At 46.1% G+C, this 18,915-nt stretch overlaps 1 protein-coding gene across 1 annotated transcript; it reads right to left on the reverse strand.

The window, feature by feature from the left end:
- Positions 1-1,200: 1,200 nt before the first annotated feature.
- Positions 1,201-17,680, reverse strand: LOC144495575 (tubulin beta-5 chain). The gene is made up of 4 exons (XM_078215707.1): positions 17,474-17,680; positions 16,746-16,854; positions 16,425-16,535; positions 1,201-2,524 (listed from the first exon to the last, which is right to left on the reverse strand). The coding sequence occupies exons 1-4, from the start codon at positions 17,528-17,530 to the stop codon at positions 1,458-1,460; spliced, it is 1,344 nt and encodes a 447-aa protein (XP_078071833.1). The 5' UTR covers positions 17,531-17,680; the 3' UTR covers positions 1,201-1,457.
- Between the last annotated feature and the right edge of the window lie 1,235 nt (positions 17,681-18,915).

Genomic DNA, 18,915 nt, shown 5'->3' on the forward strand with positions numbered 1-18,915 from the left:
TACGGATCTCTTAAACGCCCCCAAACTAGGCGCATTTACTACTGATGCTGGCAGGGCATTCCAATCCCTCACCACCCTCTGGGTAAAGAACCTACCCCTGACATCGGTTCTATAACTACCCCCCCTCAATTTAAAGCCATGCCCCCTCGTGCTGGATTTCTCCATCAGAGGAAAAAGGCTATCACTATCCACCCTATCTAAACCTCTAATCATCTTATATGTTTCAATAAGATCCCCTCTTAGCCGCCGCCTTTCCAGCGAAAACAATCCCAAATCCCTCAGCCTCTCCTCATAGGATCTCCCCTCCATACCAGGCAACATCCTGGTAAACCTCCTCTGCACCCTCTCCAAAGCCTCCACATCCTTCCTGTAATGTGGGGACCAGAACTGCACACAGTACTCCAAGTGCGGCCGCACCAGAGTTGTGTACAGTTGCAACATAACGCTACGACTCCTAAATTCAATCCCCCTACCAATAAACGCCAAGACACCATATGCCTTCTTAACAACCTTATCTACTTGATTCCCAACTTTCAGGGATCTATGCACACATACACCTAGATCCCTCTGCTCCTCCACACTATTCAAAGTCCTCCCGTTAGCCCTATACTCAACACATCTGTTATTCCTACCAAAGTGAATTACCTCACACTTCTCCGCATTAAACTCCATCCGCCACCTCTCGGCCCAACTTTGCAACCTGTCTAAGTCTTCCTGCAAACTACGACACCCTTCCCCACTGTCTACCACACCACCGACTTTGGTGTCATCAGCAAATTTGCTAATCCACCCAACTATACCCTCATCCAGATCATTAATGCCACAAGTCAGCTTATGTTCACACTGCACTGAAGTTACTGTGAAAATCCCCTAGTCGCCACACTCTGTACGGGTACACTGGGAGATTTTAGCACGGCCAATGCACCTAACCAGCACGTCTTACGGACTGTGGAAGGAAACTGTAGCACCCGGAGGAAACCCACGCAGATACGGGGTGAACGTGCACACTTCACACAGACAGTGACCCGAGCCGCGAATCGAACCCTGGTGCTGCGTGGCAGCAGCGCTAACCATCGTGCCACTACTTTTGACGTAAAGCTGTTTGACCAAAGCTTGGCGACAGGTAACCGTTTCCATGCTGTCGAGGCAGTTGGGCAATGCAGACAGATCTGAAAAAAAGGCCAGAATAATGAGCCTGCTAGCATTAGGGTTGTAGCATTTTAATAAATTCAATCTGTAATACAAAAACCAGTCGCCATCTTGTTTTTTCGATCTACAAGCTACTTCCAACATTTATTTTGAACTTTTCAGTTGTTAATTATAGCAAAGGCACGTCAGCGAGTGAGGGGGGGGGGTGACTTGACAAAAAGTAGCTTTAAATTAGATCACATGTTGTAACTCAAATCTTTTCTCGGCGAAGGAGAGAAGTCGAAACGTTGAACAGTCCGTCATTTGCTTCATTGAGCCTCATCCAGTTCTTCCTCATCCTCGTCAAACTCCTCGCCTTCGTCCGCTGTTGCATCTTGGTATTGCTGGTACTCCGACACCAGGTCATTCATGTTGCTCTCAGCTTCCGAAAACTCCATTTCGTCCATGCCTTCCCCGGTGAACCAGTGCAGGAAGGCCTTTCTGCGGAACATGGCTGCAAACTGTTCGGAGATGCGTTTGAAGAGCTCTTGGATGGCCGTGCTGTTCCCGATGAAAGTGGAAGCCATTTTGAGGCCCCGGGGCGGAATGTCGCAGACGGCCACCTTGACGTTGTTGGGAATCCACTCCACAAAGTAGCTGCTGTTTTTGTTCTGGACCGCGAGCATCTGCTCGTCTATCTCCTTCATCGACATGGGCCCCCTGAACACCGTGGCGACCGTCAGGTAACGCCCGTGCCGGGGGTCGCAGGCCGCCATCATGTTCTTGGCATCGAACATCTGCTGGGTGAGTTCGGAGACGGAAAGGGTGCGGTACTGTTGACTGCCCCGGGCTGTCAGGGGGGCAAAACCGGGCATAAAAAAGTGCAATCGAGGGAAGGGCACCATGTTCACAGCAAGTTTCCTCAGATCCGCATTCAGCTGTCCAGGGAAACGCAACGAGGTGGTCACCCCACTCATCGTTGCCGACACTAGGTGGTTCAAGTCCCCATACGTTGGAGTGGTGAGTTTTAAAGTACGGAAGCAGATATCATACAGTGCCTCATTATCAATACAATACGTTTCATCCGTGTTCTCGACTAACTGGTGAACCGACAGGGTGGCGTTGTACGGCTCAACCACCGTGTCTGACACCTTCGGAGATGGCATGACGCTGAAGGTGTTCATAATTCTATCGGGGTATTCCTCACGGATTTTGCTGATCAGGAGTGTGCCCATGCCAGAGCCTGTGCCGCCTCCCAGCGAGTGAGTGAGCTGAAACCCTTGGAGGCAGTCACAGTTCTCACATTCCTTCCTCAGTACATCCATTACCGAGTCCACAAGTTCAGCACCTTCTGTGTAGTGTCCTTTGGCCCAGTTATTCCCTGCTCCTGTTTGCCCTGACAGAGAGATAAGGGGAGAAATGATTACAGGCTGACTTGAACTAATTAATTAATGTTAGAATAGGAATTCTATTCAGTGCAAACTATCCGGTTGTTATTTTCATATCACAAATGTGTTTTGTGAAGTTTTTGTTCTTAAACTCAAATTCAGGAGATCGTGATGCACCAGCTTCTGTAGTCAAAGCTTTTACATCTAACAGCATAACTGCCAATCTTGGCTAACTGGTTCAATTGTCGAAATAAACCTTTGGTTTTCATGTGTATTTTAATATGGCATTAACACCACAGATATAAAAGCAACAAGCTTATCCTGCAATCAAGGATCAACGCAAGCGCCTGATGAGATCAACAATTGTGCGATAAAATTGTTTAAGTTTATTTATTAGTGTCACAAGTAGGCTTACATTAACACTGCAATGAAGTTACTGTGAAAATCCCCTAGTTACCACACTCCGGCGCCTGTTTGGGTACACTGAGGGAGAATTTAGCATGGCCAATGCACCTAAGCAGCACGTTTTTCCGACTGTGGGAGGCACCCGGAGGAAAGTCACGCAGACACGGGGAGAACGTGCAAACTCCACACAGGCAGTGACCCAAGCCGGGAATCAAGCCCGGGTCCCTGGCGCTGTGAGGCAGCAGTGCCAAACACTGTGCCACCTATTGCTTACGTTCTATATCGTCTCATACACTCAACACTTTTGTTATCCCAACTGCTGCATACTGAGTAATTATATCTTCTAACTTTATTGGCTTTTTGGAATGTCTTTAGTGTTGAGAAATTCTGCACAAATAGTAAAGAAATGTGAAAGGTCAGAATCCCTACAGTGCAGAAAAAGGCCATTCGGCCCATCAGACCTGCACCGACAACAATCCCACCCAATCCCACATATTTACTTGGCTGGTTCCCCCAGACACTAGGTTGATTGGTCAATTGTCTAAATGGCCAATCAACTTAATTTGCACATCTCTGGAGTGAGGGGGGGGAAACCGGAGCACCCGGGAGGAAACTCTGGGAGAATGTGGAAACTCCACATTTGATAAGGTTCACCATGGTAGGCTTCTGCAGAAAATGCAGATGTATGGGATTGGGGGTGATCTAGGAAATTGGATCAGGAATTGGCTAGCGGATAGGAAACAGAGGGTGGTGGTTGATAGTAAATATTCATCATGGAGTGCGGTTACAAGTGGTGTACCTCAGGGATCTGTTTTGGGGCCACTGCTGTTTGTAATATTTATTAATGATCTGGATGAGGGTATAGTTGGGTGGATTAGCAAATTTGCTGATGACACCAAAGTCGGTGGTGTGGTAGACAGTGAGGAAGGGTGTCGTAGTTTGCAGGAAGACTTAGACAGGTTGCAAAGTTGGGCCGAGAGGTGGCGGATGGAGTTTAATGCGGAGAAGTGTGAGGTAATTCACTTTGGTAGGAATAACAGATGTGTTGAGTATAGGGCTAACGGGAGGACTTTGAATAGTGTGGAGGAGCAGAGGGATCTAGGTGTATGTGTGCATAGATCCCTGAAAGTTGGGAATCAAGTAGATAAGGTTGTTAAGAAGGCATATGGTGTCTTGGCGTTTATTGGTAGGGGGATTGAATTTAGGAGTCGTAGCGTTATGTTGCAACTGTACACAACTCTGGTGCGGCCGCACTTGGAGTACTGTGTGCAGTTCTGGTCCCCACATTACAGGAAGGATGTGGAGGCTTTGGAGAGGGTGCAGAGGAGGTTTACCAGGATGTTGCCTGGTATGGAGGGGAGATCCTATGAGGAGAGGCTGAGGGATTTGGGATTGTTTTCGCTGGAAAGGCGGCGGCTAAGAGGGGATCTTATTGAAACATATAAGATGATTAGAGGTTTAGATAGGGTGGATAGTGATAGCCTTTTTCCTCTGATGGAGAAATCCAGCACGAGGGGGCATGGCTTTAAATTGAGGGGGGGTAGTTATAGAACCGATGTCAGGGGTAGGTTCTTTACCCAGAGGGTGGTGAGGGATTGGAATGCCCTGCCAGCATCAGTAGTAAATGCGCCTAGTTTGGGGGCGTTTAAGAGATCCGTAGATAGGTTCATGGACGAAAAGAAATTGGTTTAGGTTGGAGGGTCACAGTTTTTTTTTTAACTGGTCGGTGCAACATCGTGGGCCGAAGGGCCTGTTCTGCGCTGTAATGTTCTATGTTCTATGTTCTATGACAGTTACCCGAGGCTGGAATTGAACCTGGATCCCTGGTGCTGTGAGGCAGCAGTGCTAACCACTGTGCCACCAGGCCAATAGTGGAGGAAGAAGAAGCGGACAGAATGATTGAATCTACTGGAGTCCCTTTGACATTTTAATCAAAGGTGGAAAGTAATTTACTCTCCACAATAACTGACCAGTGAGTCCTTCCCACAATAAACACCATCAATATGCATCTGGGCCAGAGGACAAATGCTCTATCAAACAATGCGGGTCCGTTTTGTATTGTTCCCCTGCACCGAAATTTCAGTTGCCTAATATTGGTCCATCCACGAACAGAACTCATCCAATCCAGACAGCGGGGTCATCAACCCTCTAGGATTAGCCTGGAGTCTCCAAACACTGAAAATCAATCTCCAGGACTGTGTGCAACCCTGGAGAAAAATCAGGAAATTAAAACACTTTTCTTTATTCCACATTTCCATCCAACATTTCTACCACAAAATATAAAAAAGTGATTGAGGATCCACAGCTCCTTGGATTGGAGAATTCAAAAATGTACAACTCGGATGAATTTTCCCCTCTAGTCAGCCCTAAATGGCCGACCCCTTATCCGAACAGGAATCCTCCTTGTTCCGGAATCCTCAGCCAGGCAGGAGCCTCGCAGCATCTAATGTGAAGCTTGGATAATCCCATTTTTCACAATGCTTTGTACAAGTGGAATTATGAATCATTTGCTCAGTTTTAAAAACCTAAGCACAGGGTGGCAGCTTCAACTTCTGCCTGGGTATAATGGGCAGGTTTTTAGGTTGTACTTGCATTTCTCTTTCTGTTAACCGCCCTCATCACATTACAACCCATTGCCCAACTGAGAGGATAAACCTTTTCAATCCATCAGTCTCTCGGAAACTGGATTATTAGCCTCTCTGATTTTCCCTATTTCAGAGAAAGAACTTCATTTTAAAAATGTTTTTCTTGGGCCCAATGTTCCCTGTAAACTGTGTGGGTGGTCCTGCAACAATGGTCAAGCAAGCTGTGTATAAGCAGTATTCCCCTTAAGATGCACGCATCCAGGCCACACAGCAATCTTAAAGGGGCCAGGCCCAAGAAGGAAAGGGCCATGCACAGCCAAGGGAACATTGTGTGGAACATAGGTAGCTTTGGTTTACCCATCCCAAGTTGCTCAATGGGCGTTAAGCACAGATTTTGGGACTGGAGTCACATGTAAAACAGACTACATAAGGTAGCAGCTTCCCAGGTGGGCCAGATGTGCTTTTAATAAATTAGATTTGTTGAATTCACTTTGACTAACTTGCCTAGGTGGGATTTGAATAGCTAACTATTACAATTATTAGCTCATTGTACCAATATCTGGGGAGGTGCTTGTCTAGTGGTATTATCGCTATTAATCCAGAAACTCAGCTAATGTTCTGGGGACCCGGGTTCAAATCCTGCCATTGCAAATGGTGGAATTTGAAATCAATAATTTAAAAATCTGGAATTAAAGAAACTGATGACCATGAAACCATTGTCAACTGTTGGAAAAACATATCCCTAATGCCCTTTCGGGAAGGAAATCTGCTGTGCTCAACTGGTCTGGCCTACATGTGACTCCAGAGTCAAAGCAAAGCAATGTGGTTGACTCTCAACTGCCTTCCAAGGACGAGGGATGGGCAATAGATACTGACCAGCCAGCGACGCCCATGTCCCATGAATGAATAAAAAAATCTCTGATCTGAATAATTCTTCCAGAGACCAGAAGGAGATCAGGACCTCATCATGCGCGATAAGTAATCAGATTTAAAACTTTGTTTATTTCATTCATGGGACATGGGTGGCGCTGGCTGGCCAGCATTTATTGCCCTTCGAGGGCAGTTGAAAGTCAACCTCATTTGGTGTGGCTCTGGAGTCAGATGTAGACCAGACAAGGGCGGCAGATTTCCCTCCCCAAAGGACATTTGTGAACCAGGTGAGTTTTTCCGACAATCTTTGATTTGTCACATGTATTAACATACAGTGAAAAGTATTGTTTCTTGGGTGCTATACAAAGCATACCGTTCATAGAGAAGGAAACAAGAGAGTGCAGAATGTAGTGTTACAGTCATAGCTAGGGTGTAGAGAAAGATCAATTTAATGCAAGCTAGGTCCATTCAAAAGTCTGACAGCAGCAGGGAAGAAGCTGTTCTTGAGTGGGTTGGTACGTGACCTCAGACTTTTGTATCTTTTGTCCGACGGAAGAAGGTGAAAAGAGAATGTCCGGGGTGCGTGGGATCCTCAATTATGCTGAATGCTTTGCCGAGGCAGCAAGAAGTGTAGAGTCAATGGATGGGAGGCTGGTTTGAGTGATGGACTGGGCTTCATTCATGATTTTTATTGTTCCTTGCAGTCTTGGGCAGAGCAGGAGCCATACCAAGCTGTGATACAACCAGAAAGAATGCTTTCTATGGTGCATTTGTAAATGTTGGAGAGTCGTAGCTGACATGCCAAATTTCCTTAGTCTTCTGAGAAAGTAGAGGCGTTGGTGAGCTTTCGTAACTATAGTGTCGGCATGGGGGGACCAGGACAGGTTGTTGGTGATCTGGACACCTAAAAACTTGAAGCTCTCGACCCTTTCTACTTCATCCCCGTTGATGTAGACAGGGGCATGTTCTCCACTATGCTTCCTGAAGTCAATGACAATCTCCTTCATTTTGTTGACATTGAGGGAGAGATTATTGTTGCCGCACCAGTTCACCAGATTCTCTGTCTCATTCCTGTACTCTGTCTCGTCATTGTTTGAGATGCAACCCACTACAGTGGTTTGACCAAAGTCGAAAATGGAATTGGAGGGGAATTTGGCCATAGTCATTGGTGTATAAGTAGTAGGGGGCCGAGAACACAGGCTTGTGGGGCACCGGTGTTGAAGATGATCGTGGAGAAGGTGTTGTTGCCTACCCTTACTGATTGTGGTCTGTGTTAGGAAGTTCAGGATCCAATCGCAGAGGGAGGAGCCGAGCCCCAGGTTACGGAGTTTGGAGATGCGTTTTGTGGGAATAATGGTGTTAAAAGCTGAGCTGTAGTCAATAAATAGGAGTCTGACATAGGTATCCTTGTTATCCAAGTGTTCCAGGGTTGAGTGCAGGGCCACAGTGATGGCGTCTGCTGTGGACCTGCTGCGGCAGTAGGTAGTCCGGGAGGCCGGAATTGATTCATGCCATAACCAGCCTTTCGAACTACTTCATAATGATGGATGTCAGAGCCACCAGCCGATAGTCATTAAGGCACGCTGCTTGGTTTTTCTTAGGTACCGGGATGATGGTTGTCTTCTTGAAGCAGATAGGGACCTCAGATAGTAAAGAGGATGAAGATGTCTGCGAATATCCCACCAGTTGATCTGCGCAGGATCTGAGTGCTCATCTGGGTACCCCATCGGGGCCAGTCGCTTTCCGTGGGTTGACCTTCGAGAAAGCTGCTTTGACATCTGCAATGGTGACCCCAGATACAGGTTCATCCAGGGCTCCCAGGGTGGAGGGCATGCTCTCGCTGACCTCTTGCTCAAAACGGGCATAGAATGCATTGAGCTCATCAGGGAGGGGTGCGTTGGAGCCGGCAATTTTACATGCCTTCATCTTGTAGCCTGTTACGTCTTGCAGACTTTGCCATAGCTGGTGGGGGTCAATGTGGCTAGCCTGGGACTCTAGCTTGGTCCGGTAATGTCTTTTGGCATTTTTGATGGATCTCCTTAGATCATATCTGGCTTTCTTGTATAGGTTAGGGTTGCCTGATTTAAACGCCTCTGACCTGGACTTCAGCAAGCAGTGGATATCCCTGTTCATCCATGGTTTCAGACTGGGGAACACACGGATTTGCTTCTTTGGCACACAGTCTTCTACACACTAACTAATGAAGTCAGTTACTGTAGTGGGGTACTCGTTCAGGCTGGTCACAGAGTTTTTAAATATTGACCAGTCTACTGACTCCAAGCAGCTCCGTAGGAGATCATTGGATTCCTCAGACCAACATTGCACAACTTTCTTTGATGGATTCTCCCGCTTCAGTTTTTGCTTGTAAGCCGGGAGCAGGAGCACAGCCTTGTGGTCTGATTTACCAAAGTGTGGGCGGGCAATAGAGCAGTAGGCATGTTTGATATTTGTGTAGCAGTGGTCTAGAATGTTTGGACCTCTGGTGGAACAGGAGATGTGTTGGTGGTACGCTCTTGAGCTTGGCCTGATTGAAGTCCCCGGCCACGATGAACAAGGTCTCGGGATGGTCCGTCTCAAGGCTATTCATAGTGGTGTATATTTCGTCCAGCGCGATCTTCGCGTCTGTTTGGGGTGGGATGTAAATGACTGTTGGGATAACGGAGGTGAACTCCCGCAGAAGGTAGTAGGGGCGGCAATTCAGCGTCAGATATTCTAGGTCTGGGGAGCAGAAAGTTGCCAGTGTTGCTACGTCTAGGCACCACGAGGTGTTGATTAGGAAGCAGACCCCACCTCCCCTAGCCTTGCCTGAGGCTGCTGTACAGTCCATTCGATGGATTGAGAAGCCCTCTGGTTGTAGGGCACAGTCCGGTGAAGCAGGAGTGGGCCACGTCTCCGTGAAACAGAACACACAGCAGCCCCTCAGTTCTCTTTGGAAAGCGAGTCTGGCTCGAAGTTTGTCTAACTTGTTTTCCAGAGATTGGACATTTGGCAGTCAATCGACAATGCTTTCATGGTCATCAGTAGATTGTTAATTCCAGATATTTTTATTGAATTCAAATTCCACCACCTGCTGCGGCGGGATCTGAACCCAGGTCCGCAGAACATTACCCGAGTTTCTGGATTAATAGTCTGGCAATATAGGGCGGCATGGTGGCACGTGGTTAGCACTGCTCCCTCACAGTGCCAGGGACCTGGGTTCGATTCCCGGCTTGGGTCCCTGTCTGTGCGGAGTCTGCACATTCTCCCCGTGTCTGCGTGGGTTTCCTCCGGGTGCTCCGGTTTCCTCCCACAGTCCGAAAGACGTGGTTAGGCGCATTGGCCATGCTAAATTCTCCCTCAGTGTACCCGAACAGGCGCTGGAGGGTGACGACAAGGGGATTTTCCCAGTAACTTCATTGCAGTGTTAACGTAAGCCTACTTGTGATGCTAATAAATAAACTTTTAAACTTTAAAGCACAAGGCCATCGCCTTCCCTTAGATTTCAGATATGACTCTATTACAGCCCATTGTTCACAGTCCGACACTGTGGAATGGCAGCACTGGAGAGAGAGCCGGGAGATAATCTTTCTTTTGCTGTAATTTGCCTCTTCAGCGCTCCCAGATTATCTGAAGTCCAGACAATAAATTGCAGAGTGTGCTGATCGAGGTCGGGGCCACACTGCTGAATAAGCAAAACCCTCTCAAACTGCTGGCATCAGCCACACTGTGGCATGTCAGGCCGGGTTTTCAAAACAGTGGCGTAGGACTGAACCAAAAAAGCAAAACTTGTTGAGCACATTACAGCTGCATCATCTCATTGTGCTGGCCAATTGAAAAGAATTGCAACTAAAGGAGAGAGTGTTTACATTAACACTCTGGCCCTGTTCAAAACACACTTTTAATGTAGTGTTAAACACTAAAAAAACACTCCTGCCGTCAACATTTCAGCGGTCATCTGGTTTCTGTATGATACATTTTAAGATGTTATTGAGAATCCTCACCCACTCCCGCTCCCCCTCCCCCATGTGATTCCATTAAGGGAGGCCACCTAAATCTCTCACAGCTGCTGGGTTGCAGTCTCTCTGACAGTTTTAAAAACTATCAGAAATACAAGCTGCATGGATCAGGGTCAAAGACTCAAAGTTCTTGCCTGCAAGCGGAGAGAGAAAAAAAACTTGTATTAACGGCATCATTCCTTTGCAGCTATGTCATTTTGCCCTCTTATACAGATGTCTATATTTGAAGAGAACAGAGATCAAAACTCCACCTCCATTGAGTCGTCAAGACAGTGGGAACTGGGCTCGAGTTTCTCCCCATGTTGCTGCCTCGAGGAGCTCTAACCGCAGCCACATCATTAGTGGTTAAAAGCTCGATCGCGAAGCAGTTTCTATCCAAACCAGCCTGGTGCAAAACATCCCGTTTCAAACAGAACAGGGCCTCCACTGTCAGGAAGTTCAGGACAAAAGCAAAGTAACTTTGGTGCACAAACCTGTGCTTTAGGCTGCAGAGAAGGTTCGCCAGGATGTTGCCGGGTCTCGAGGGCGCCGGCTATGAGGAGAGATTGAATAAACTAGGATTGTTTTCACTGGAAAGACGGAGGCTGAGGGGAGACCTGATAGAGGTCTATAAAATTATAAGCAGGGGGATAGTCACAAGGCTTCTTAAACCAGGGTGGAAGTGTCAATTACAAGGGGGGCACAGGTTCAAGGTGAGAGGGGGAAAGTTTAAGGGAAAGTTTAAGGGAGATGTGCGGGGGAGGTTTTTCACGCAGAGAGTGGTGGGTGCCTGGAACGCGCTGCCAGAGGAGGTGGTGGAAGCAGGCACATTAGCAACATTTAAGAGGGATCTGGATGGGTACATGAATAGGGAGGGAATAGAGGGATATGGATGGAAGGTTCTCTTTGGTTTAGTTAGGGCATCATGATCAGCACAGGATTGGAGGGCCGAAGGGCCTGTTCCTGTGCTGTAATTTTCTTTGTTCTCAATCGAAGTGAATGTGTCAGCATTGAGCTTTGAAAACTAAACTTATAATCATTGGTGTTGATGGCTTTTACTTAGATACGTGGCAAATTTTGAAATTAAATTCAGTTTTATTCTGAATTGAATTTGCTGCATACTTTATTGCCTTCCTATTTTCTACACTTCATGTCCCCATACATAAAGTCTACTCTGCTACACTAATGGAAGATTAACCCCATCGTCCCACCTTCAAAAAGTATCAGCACAACAAAGGGTCCAGCACGGTGACAAATAGCAACTAACTAGCATTTGTGGAACTCGCTGCCCCATAGCGCGGTGGAATCTGAATCGTTGAATGGTTTCAAGGAGGAGATAGATATATTTCTAATAAAATAGGGATAAGGGAATATGGGGAAACAGGTGGTGAGGTGGGTTTAAGACCAGGGAGAGATCAGCCATAACCTGATTGAATGGCAGAGCAGGTTCAGAGGGATGAATTTGCCCATTTCTGCTCCTAATAGGGGCAACACGGTGGCACAGTGGAAAGGCAGCACAATGGCATAGTGGCTGGCACTGCTGCCTCACAGCGCTAGGGACCTAGGTTCAATTCCAGCCTCGGTCATGGAATTTGAACTTTCTCCCCGTGTCTGCGTGGGTTTCCTCCGGGTGCTCCGGTTTCCTCCCACAGTCCAAAGATGTGCGGATTAGCCATGCTAAATAGACCCTAGTGTCAGGGAGATTAGCAGGGTAAATGTGTGGGGTTACAGGGATAGGGCTTGGGTGGGATTGTGGTCGGTACAGACTCGATGGGCTGAATGGCCTGTACTGTAGGGATTCTATAATAATCCCTATGTTCCTATTTAAAATTGGGTTCTATTTCTGATTGCTTGGTTGGTGAAGCAAAGTCTTAGCAGTGAAAAGAAACACTAGAACTTTCGGTAAGTAGAATCTATTTTATACCATTCTACTGATCATCTGTCCCAAGCCATATTCAGATCGAGTTTATTTTTCCCATTCATTTACTGGATGATTGCAGCTGGAAAAGTTGCCCATTCCTAATTACCACTTAGAAGGTGGTGCTGAGACACCTTCTTGAATCGCGGCAGTCCCTTTGGTGTAGGTACACCCACAGTGCTGTTAGGGAGTTCCAGGATTTCGATCCTGTGACAGTGAAGGAACAGAGACATATTTCCAAGTCAGGATAAAGGAATTATTACGGGGGAAGTGGGTGTATAGGGAAGGCAGCTTGTGTAGATTAATCTTGTCTAGTACATGCTTCCTCTATTTGCTCTTCCTTCTCCTGCACAAGGCTATGTTTCCAAAGGAAATAACTTCCTTACTGCACTTCCATCACTCATTAGTCAGCAAGTTATTCAGCCACGTGGCATTTCACAATTAACCCATCCTCACTGTATTGCTTGTTCGTGAAGAGAGGAGAGGCAGTCATTTCCTCTCTCTCTCCTCTCTTGACATCAGGAGGCCAGTCTTGACACCTTAATGAACTTGGAAAGAAAATCAAGTTTTTCCTATTCTGTGTGGGTTTATAAATTATATACCCATCAGGAAGCTGCTCTGTAGTCAGATTCAAAAGAGAAATATAATCAATTGAATGAATGGGTCAATTTGATGCAAAGGAGGTCAGTAATTACAGTGCCTACATCAAAAAAAACAACCTATCCGGCAGTCTTTGAGCTGCATGGTGGCATAGTGGTTAGCACTACTGCCTCACTGCCAGGGACCCGGGTTCAATTCCGTCCTCGGGTCACTGTCTGTGTGGAGTTTGCACATTCTCCCCATGTCTGCCTGGGCTTCCTTTGGGTGCTCCAGTTTCCTCCCACAGTCCAAAGGTGTGCAGGTTAGGTGGATTGGCCATGTTAAATTTGCCCTTGGCGTCCCAAGATATATAGGTTAGGGGGATTAGCAGGGTAAATACGTGGGGCTACGAGGTTAGCCTGGGAAGAGTCAGTGCAGACTCGATGGGCCGAATGGCCTCCTTCAGCACTGTAGGGATTTTATGATATTGAGGAAGTATGAGTGCTTCAGAATGACTCATACTTCAGCGCTCCCCAATGGTGTATGCCTATTTGCCCCTCTGCTAAACATTTTAGGGTAGCCATAGAGAAGATGTTTCCACTTGGGGACGGGGGGGGGGAACTCTTTTCTTTGAGGGGACGGGGGGGGGGGGGGAAAAAAGCAGGAAGACAAATTCAAGCGGAGATTCTTCGGCAGTGAGATATTCAATACACGCGCATGCTTAACCTATATATCTTGGGACACCAAGGGCAAATTTAACATGGCCAATCCACCTAACCTGCCACGAGAGCTACATGCTTAAGAGACGGGAATAATAGTCTCAAATGGAAAATAATGAAACATTTAAAAATAAATTTTCTTCGCAAGGCACAAAAAAATAAGATAATCAGTAATAAATCCAATAAAAAAATTCAGCAGTATTATCTTTATCCAGAGAGTAGTTTGTACAGTGTGGCCAAAACCTTTCCCAGTGTGACCCCCATTTTAATGCCTCAGACTGTGTGTGACCCCAGGGGCATCATTTTGGGGGGGGGGGGGGGGGGGGTGGGGGGTGGAATGAGAGTGGTTTAGGTGTTGGGGGAAGGGGAGGGGGAGGAGCTGATTGTGTCCCATCTCAGAATGCCTCAGTGCAGAAGAGGCCCTTCAGCCCATTGAGTCTGCACCGATGCATGAAAGGTCTGACCTGCCTCTTCCCCTCATGCTGAGGGGGAGGGGGTGATGAAGAGGCAGAGTTGCTCCAGAAAAGCCAAACATCGAACAATTCGGAGACTTTTTTGCAGCAACAGCAATTAGTCCATTAGGCCACACCCACCGACAAAACAAAACACGAGGATTTAAAGGGACCTCAGCTGCCAGAAATCAGGCTGAACTCCATGGGTGTCATTGCTGCCTCAACCCGACATCCTCACGTCTCAGAAACCCCAGTGGGGACCTACTGTTTGGTGAAACCTCGAGTGAGAATATGGAATTCCCCACCATAAGGGGTGGAGATGGATAGCAATAGCAATAGAAGTTAAAAGGAAGCTGGATAAACACACAAGGAAGAGGAGAATAGAAGATTTTGCTGACAAAGTGAGATGAGGAGAGGTGGGAGGAAGATTATCTGGAGGATAAACACTCGTCAGGCTGAGTGGCCTATCCCTCTGTTGTATTAGGCAATTCCTTTATTGGCTATGATTTTTAAAAGATGCACTTTGTAGATCCCGAAATAACAAGAGACCTTCCAACAGCTGTGAGGGGAGTCAGCAATGAGCGCTCTCCTTCATATAAAGCAGTCCATTTATTGACCGACCCATTACATAGCTCTACACCTGGTCGGGGAATGTCATTTGAACAGTTCAGTTGAGTGGGCCTTTCAGTTGAGCTCTGGATGGTTACACCACCCATTACACTGTCCATCTCTATAGCAGGGTACAGTTTCATAAATACAAACTAGCACTTTCATTACACCATGGGTTGTCAGTTAAGAGGAAACATAATTAATGATGGTGAAAGGAACTAAAGGGCAGAAGTGTTGTGAGAAGCATAAAATTGCAAAGCGATGTTGATAGATCAAGCAAATGGAAAAATTTGCTTTCAACCGAGGCAAGTGTGAGGTCGAAATGAGGAAAGAATGCGGTACTTTCCAAATGGTGAAACAATGGAGAGTCAAAAAGACATTGGATACACTGATTATTAAAATGTCATGAACAGGTCCAGAAAGGAATACTGGCCTTTAAATCTACAGGACTAGAATACAAGTGGGTAGAACTATCCCAAACTCTGGAGTGCCGTAGGCAGTTTTGAGTAACATACCTTAGGAAGGTTACACTAACCTTCAGTGCAGTGCAGTGTAGAGTACCAAGAATGATATCTGGACTGCAAGGGTTAAATTACAAGGAGTGATTACACAATTAGAGTTTAACCACCAGCTTCAAGGGCATTTAGGGAGGGGCAATAAATGCTAGCCTAGCCAAATTCCATGAACAAAAGTCCCAGGGCATTTGATTGAAGTTTTCACAGGTTTTCGGCTGGTTGGGGAGTTTGTAGGACTGGGGGAAGATTGTCTAATAGAGTCAGACCTTTCAGGGGTGAAATTAGGAAACACTCCTACACACAAAGATAGAAGTTCGGAACTTTCTTCCACAAATGGCAACTGATTCTAGATCAATGGTAAATTTTACATTGTTGTCCAAAGGGGCAAAGACAGGAGTATGGACTTGGGTCACAGATCAACCACAATCTGATTGAATTATGGAATAGGTTTGAGGGGCTGAATGGTTCATGTTCCATAGCATCCCTACAGTGCAGAAGGAGGCCATTCGGCTCATCAAGATTGCACCAACAACAATCCCACCCAGGCCCTATCCTTGTAAACCCACGGACTTATCCTGCTAATCCCCCTGACATGATGGGACAATTTAGCATGGTCAATCCATCTAACCAGCACATCTTTAGATTGAGAGAGGAAACCAGAGCACCCGAGGGAACCCACAGGGAGAATGTGCAAACTCCACACAGACAACTGTGGAGAAAGAATAAAGCCAATGTTTCAAGTCTAAATGACCCTTAGTCAGAGTTCAGGGTAGAAGAGGGGTTGAATGATCTGCTTGTGTGCTGAAATTCTGAATCTTACAGATAGAACCCATTTCGCCTTCTGTGTTGGTACTTCGAATCTCAGTTTAATGCCTTTTCTGTGCATTAAAGCAGCAATCAGGGTGTATCTGCAGTAAAGGTTGTAGTAGGAATTCACACTTCATAAAAGAAAACACCTACCAAAGACAAGGCAGCCTCACTAACACAAATAGGTTCGAATCTGTGTTACTTTTCCAAGACTCACCAATGTGATTCATACAGCTTCGAATTCCTATCAAGTGATTTTCAGAGCTCTCTGCCTGTCCTTCGCAGGGAATATTGATCTGGGGAATATTGTTTAGGGAATATGGATTACTTCCCTTTTCCTTGGGGGCTGATGGGGAAGGAATTCCGACGACAAAAAAATCGACCCGGAGCTGGGAGAGAGACTGCAGCAAATGGCATTGTATCTGTAATGTGCACAACACAGTGGTATCACATTACTGGCACACACGTGACTCACCGAAGATGAAGTTATCGGGTCTAAAAAGCTGTCCTAAATTCCCCGATCGCACACTGTCCATTGTCCCTGGCTCCAAATCCAATAAGATTGCCCTGGGAACATATTTCTGAGCTGAAAAAAACCAATGGATGTACTCATTTAAAAGTTGCAATGTATAAAAAGTTAAAATGACATAAAATATTGATATAAAATGTCAAAAAATCCGCCCCCCCCCCCCCCAGCTGGTTGTAGCAAGCATTTTAATTCTCCCAACAGTGTCAGAAATCCACCTTTAGTTACAGACTGATACCGCATTTTAATGTATCGAATAAATACACTCACAGCTCGCCTCGTTGTAATAGACATTGATTCTCTCCAACTGCAAGTGGGAATCTCCATTATAATTGCCTTCAGGGTCAATCCCGTGTTCATCACTAATCACCTCCCAGAACTTTAAAAAAAAGAGAAAATTAATGTCAGCCAAAGGAGAGAAATAAAAATCTTGACTAAATGGGAAAGTAAGCTGGGTCTGAAATTCAGTGTCTCCTTCCATGTAGACCTGTCTGCTTCAAGGAGATTAAATTCTTAAATCCTTTAATGGATCCATCAATTGATATTTCTTGCTGGATGAGCGGATTTCGACCTCAGGCTGATATATTGGGGAGTTATCGCTCTGAATTGAGAAATGTATACAGTGTGACAGTTGGCACATGGTGTGAACTGAGTTTAGACTTAGCTGCAAACTCACTCAATGCCACTCCCTGAACTCGGGACAGAGATAGGAGACAACTGGATTAACTGAGAAATCAATCTGAGAAACACATAGCAAATTTAAAATACAAATCAGAACTCTCATCCTTTTTAAACTGTTCAAATCAATCACTGCAGGGCTGTGTGTATCTAGAAAATCCAACAGCACTTTTAATAGTGAAATCAACGAGGAACAAACAATTTAACTGTCAACACATCTTCCTGGATTAAACAGGGAGAGAAATACAACAATCACACCCGCACAAGAAGTTGCTTTTGTTTTTTTAAAGTGTAACACTGAGAATGCAAACTGATTTCACCTTGCTTCCAATTTGATTTCCACACTGGCCGGCCTGTATATGGACTATTTCACGCATTTTTTCTGCTGGTTAAGATCTCCCTGGCTTCACCCAGCCCTGATGGTTTTTTGTTTCTCTCTGCTCAGCCGCCGGCTCGCCGTCTCTCTCACTTTTATATCCAGAGTCTCAGCCAAGGCGGTCCCCTCCGCAAAACCTCCCCTGCTCCACATAGGCGGGACCCTGAGCTCCCTAGCTTGCGCTTTCAGTGAAAGAAGTAGCTCGGACTCCGAGACAACATTTCCGTCTCTTTCTCGAAACAAAATTCCGCCTTCTTTAATGAATTGCTAACAAAAGTTATCACTCCGCCAGGAACAATATTCAACCATTTCCACTTCCCCCAATTCTCCAACTGCACAGAAGTGTTTGGCTTAATGTTCATAGAATCGTACAGCGCAGAATGAGACCATTCAGCCCATCTTGTACAGCGCTGCCATTTGAAAAAAATATCTAATTACCATAGAATCCATCAGTGTAGAAGGAGGCCATTCGGCCCATCGAGTGCACCGACCACAATGCCACCCAGGCCCCATCCCTACAACCCCATGCATTTGCCCTAGCTAGTCGCCCTGACGCTAAGGGCAATTTAGCATTACCTAAAGTTGATCTTTCTCTGCACCCTAGCTATAACTGTAACACTACATTCTGCACTCTCATTTCCTTCTCTATGAATGGTATGCTTTATCTGTATAGCGCATAACAAACAATACTTTTCACTGTATGTTAATACATGTAACAATAATAAATCAAATCTTTCAGACTGTGGGAGAAAACCCATGCAGACATGGGGAGAACATGCAAACTTCACACAGACAGTGACCCAAGCCAGGAATCGAGCTCAGGTCCCTGGCGCTGTGAGGCAGCAGTGCTAACCACTGTGTCACCGTGCCACCCTTAGAATTGGAATTACCTCTTCCCCTCTTCCTGAGTGGCCCTGGAATTTTCTCTTTTTCAAATATTGCTCATGATGCCTTTTTCTGTTTGCCTCTGACCCTTGGATAAGTGGGTACAGTTCCTCCCTGCCCACACCCCTGGTGATTTTTAGTACCTCATTCAAATCTCCTCTCAACCTTCTCCTCAAAGAGAACAGACCCAACTCCTCCAATCTACCCAGGTAATTGGAATTCCTCACCCCCCCTAGAAAAAATATTGTAAATCATTACTGTACACTTCACATTCTTCCTAAAGTCTGGTGCCCCGAATTGGTCATGATACTGAGGCTGAACCAGTGTTTATACAAAATGCACTGTAACCTCCTTGCTTCTGCATTCTCTGCCTCTATTTGTGATGCCTTTTTAAAGTTTAGAAGTTTATTTATTAGTGTCACAAGTACATTAACACTGCAATTAAGTTACTGTGAAAATCCCCTACTCGCCGCACTCTGGCTGGCGCCTGTTTGGGTACAC

Source organism: Mustelus asterias, chromosome 7, assembly GCF_964213995.1.
Source record: "Mustelus asterias chromosome 7, sMusAst1.hap1.1, whole genome shotgun sequence".
Classification (NCBI taxonomy): Eukaryota; Metazoa; Chordata; class Chondrichthyes; order Carcharhiniformes; family Triakidae; genus Mustelus; species Mustelus asterias.

Coding starts and splice junctions, on each gene's coding strand:
- LOC144495575 (XM_078215707.1), bottom strand. CDS start 17,530: ATGCGTGAAATAGTCCATATACAGGCCGGCCAGTGTGGAAATCAAATT. Junction 16,855..17,473: donor GAAATCAAATTGGAAGCAAG/GTGAAATCAGTT, acceptor TTTTTTTTAAAG/TTCTGGGAGGTGATTAGTGA. Junction 16,536..16,745: donor CTATTACAACGAGGCGAGCT/GTGAGTGTATTT, acceptor GGTTTTTTTCAG/CTCAGAAATATGTTCCCAGG.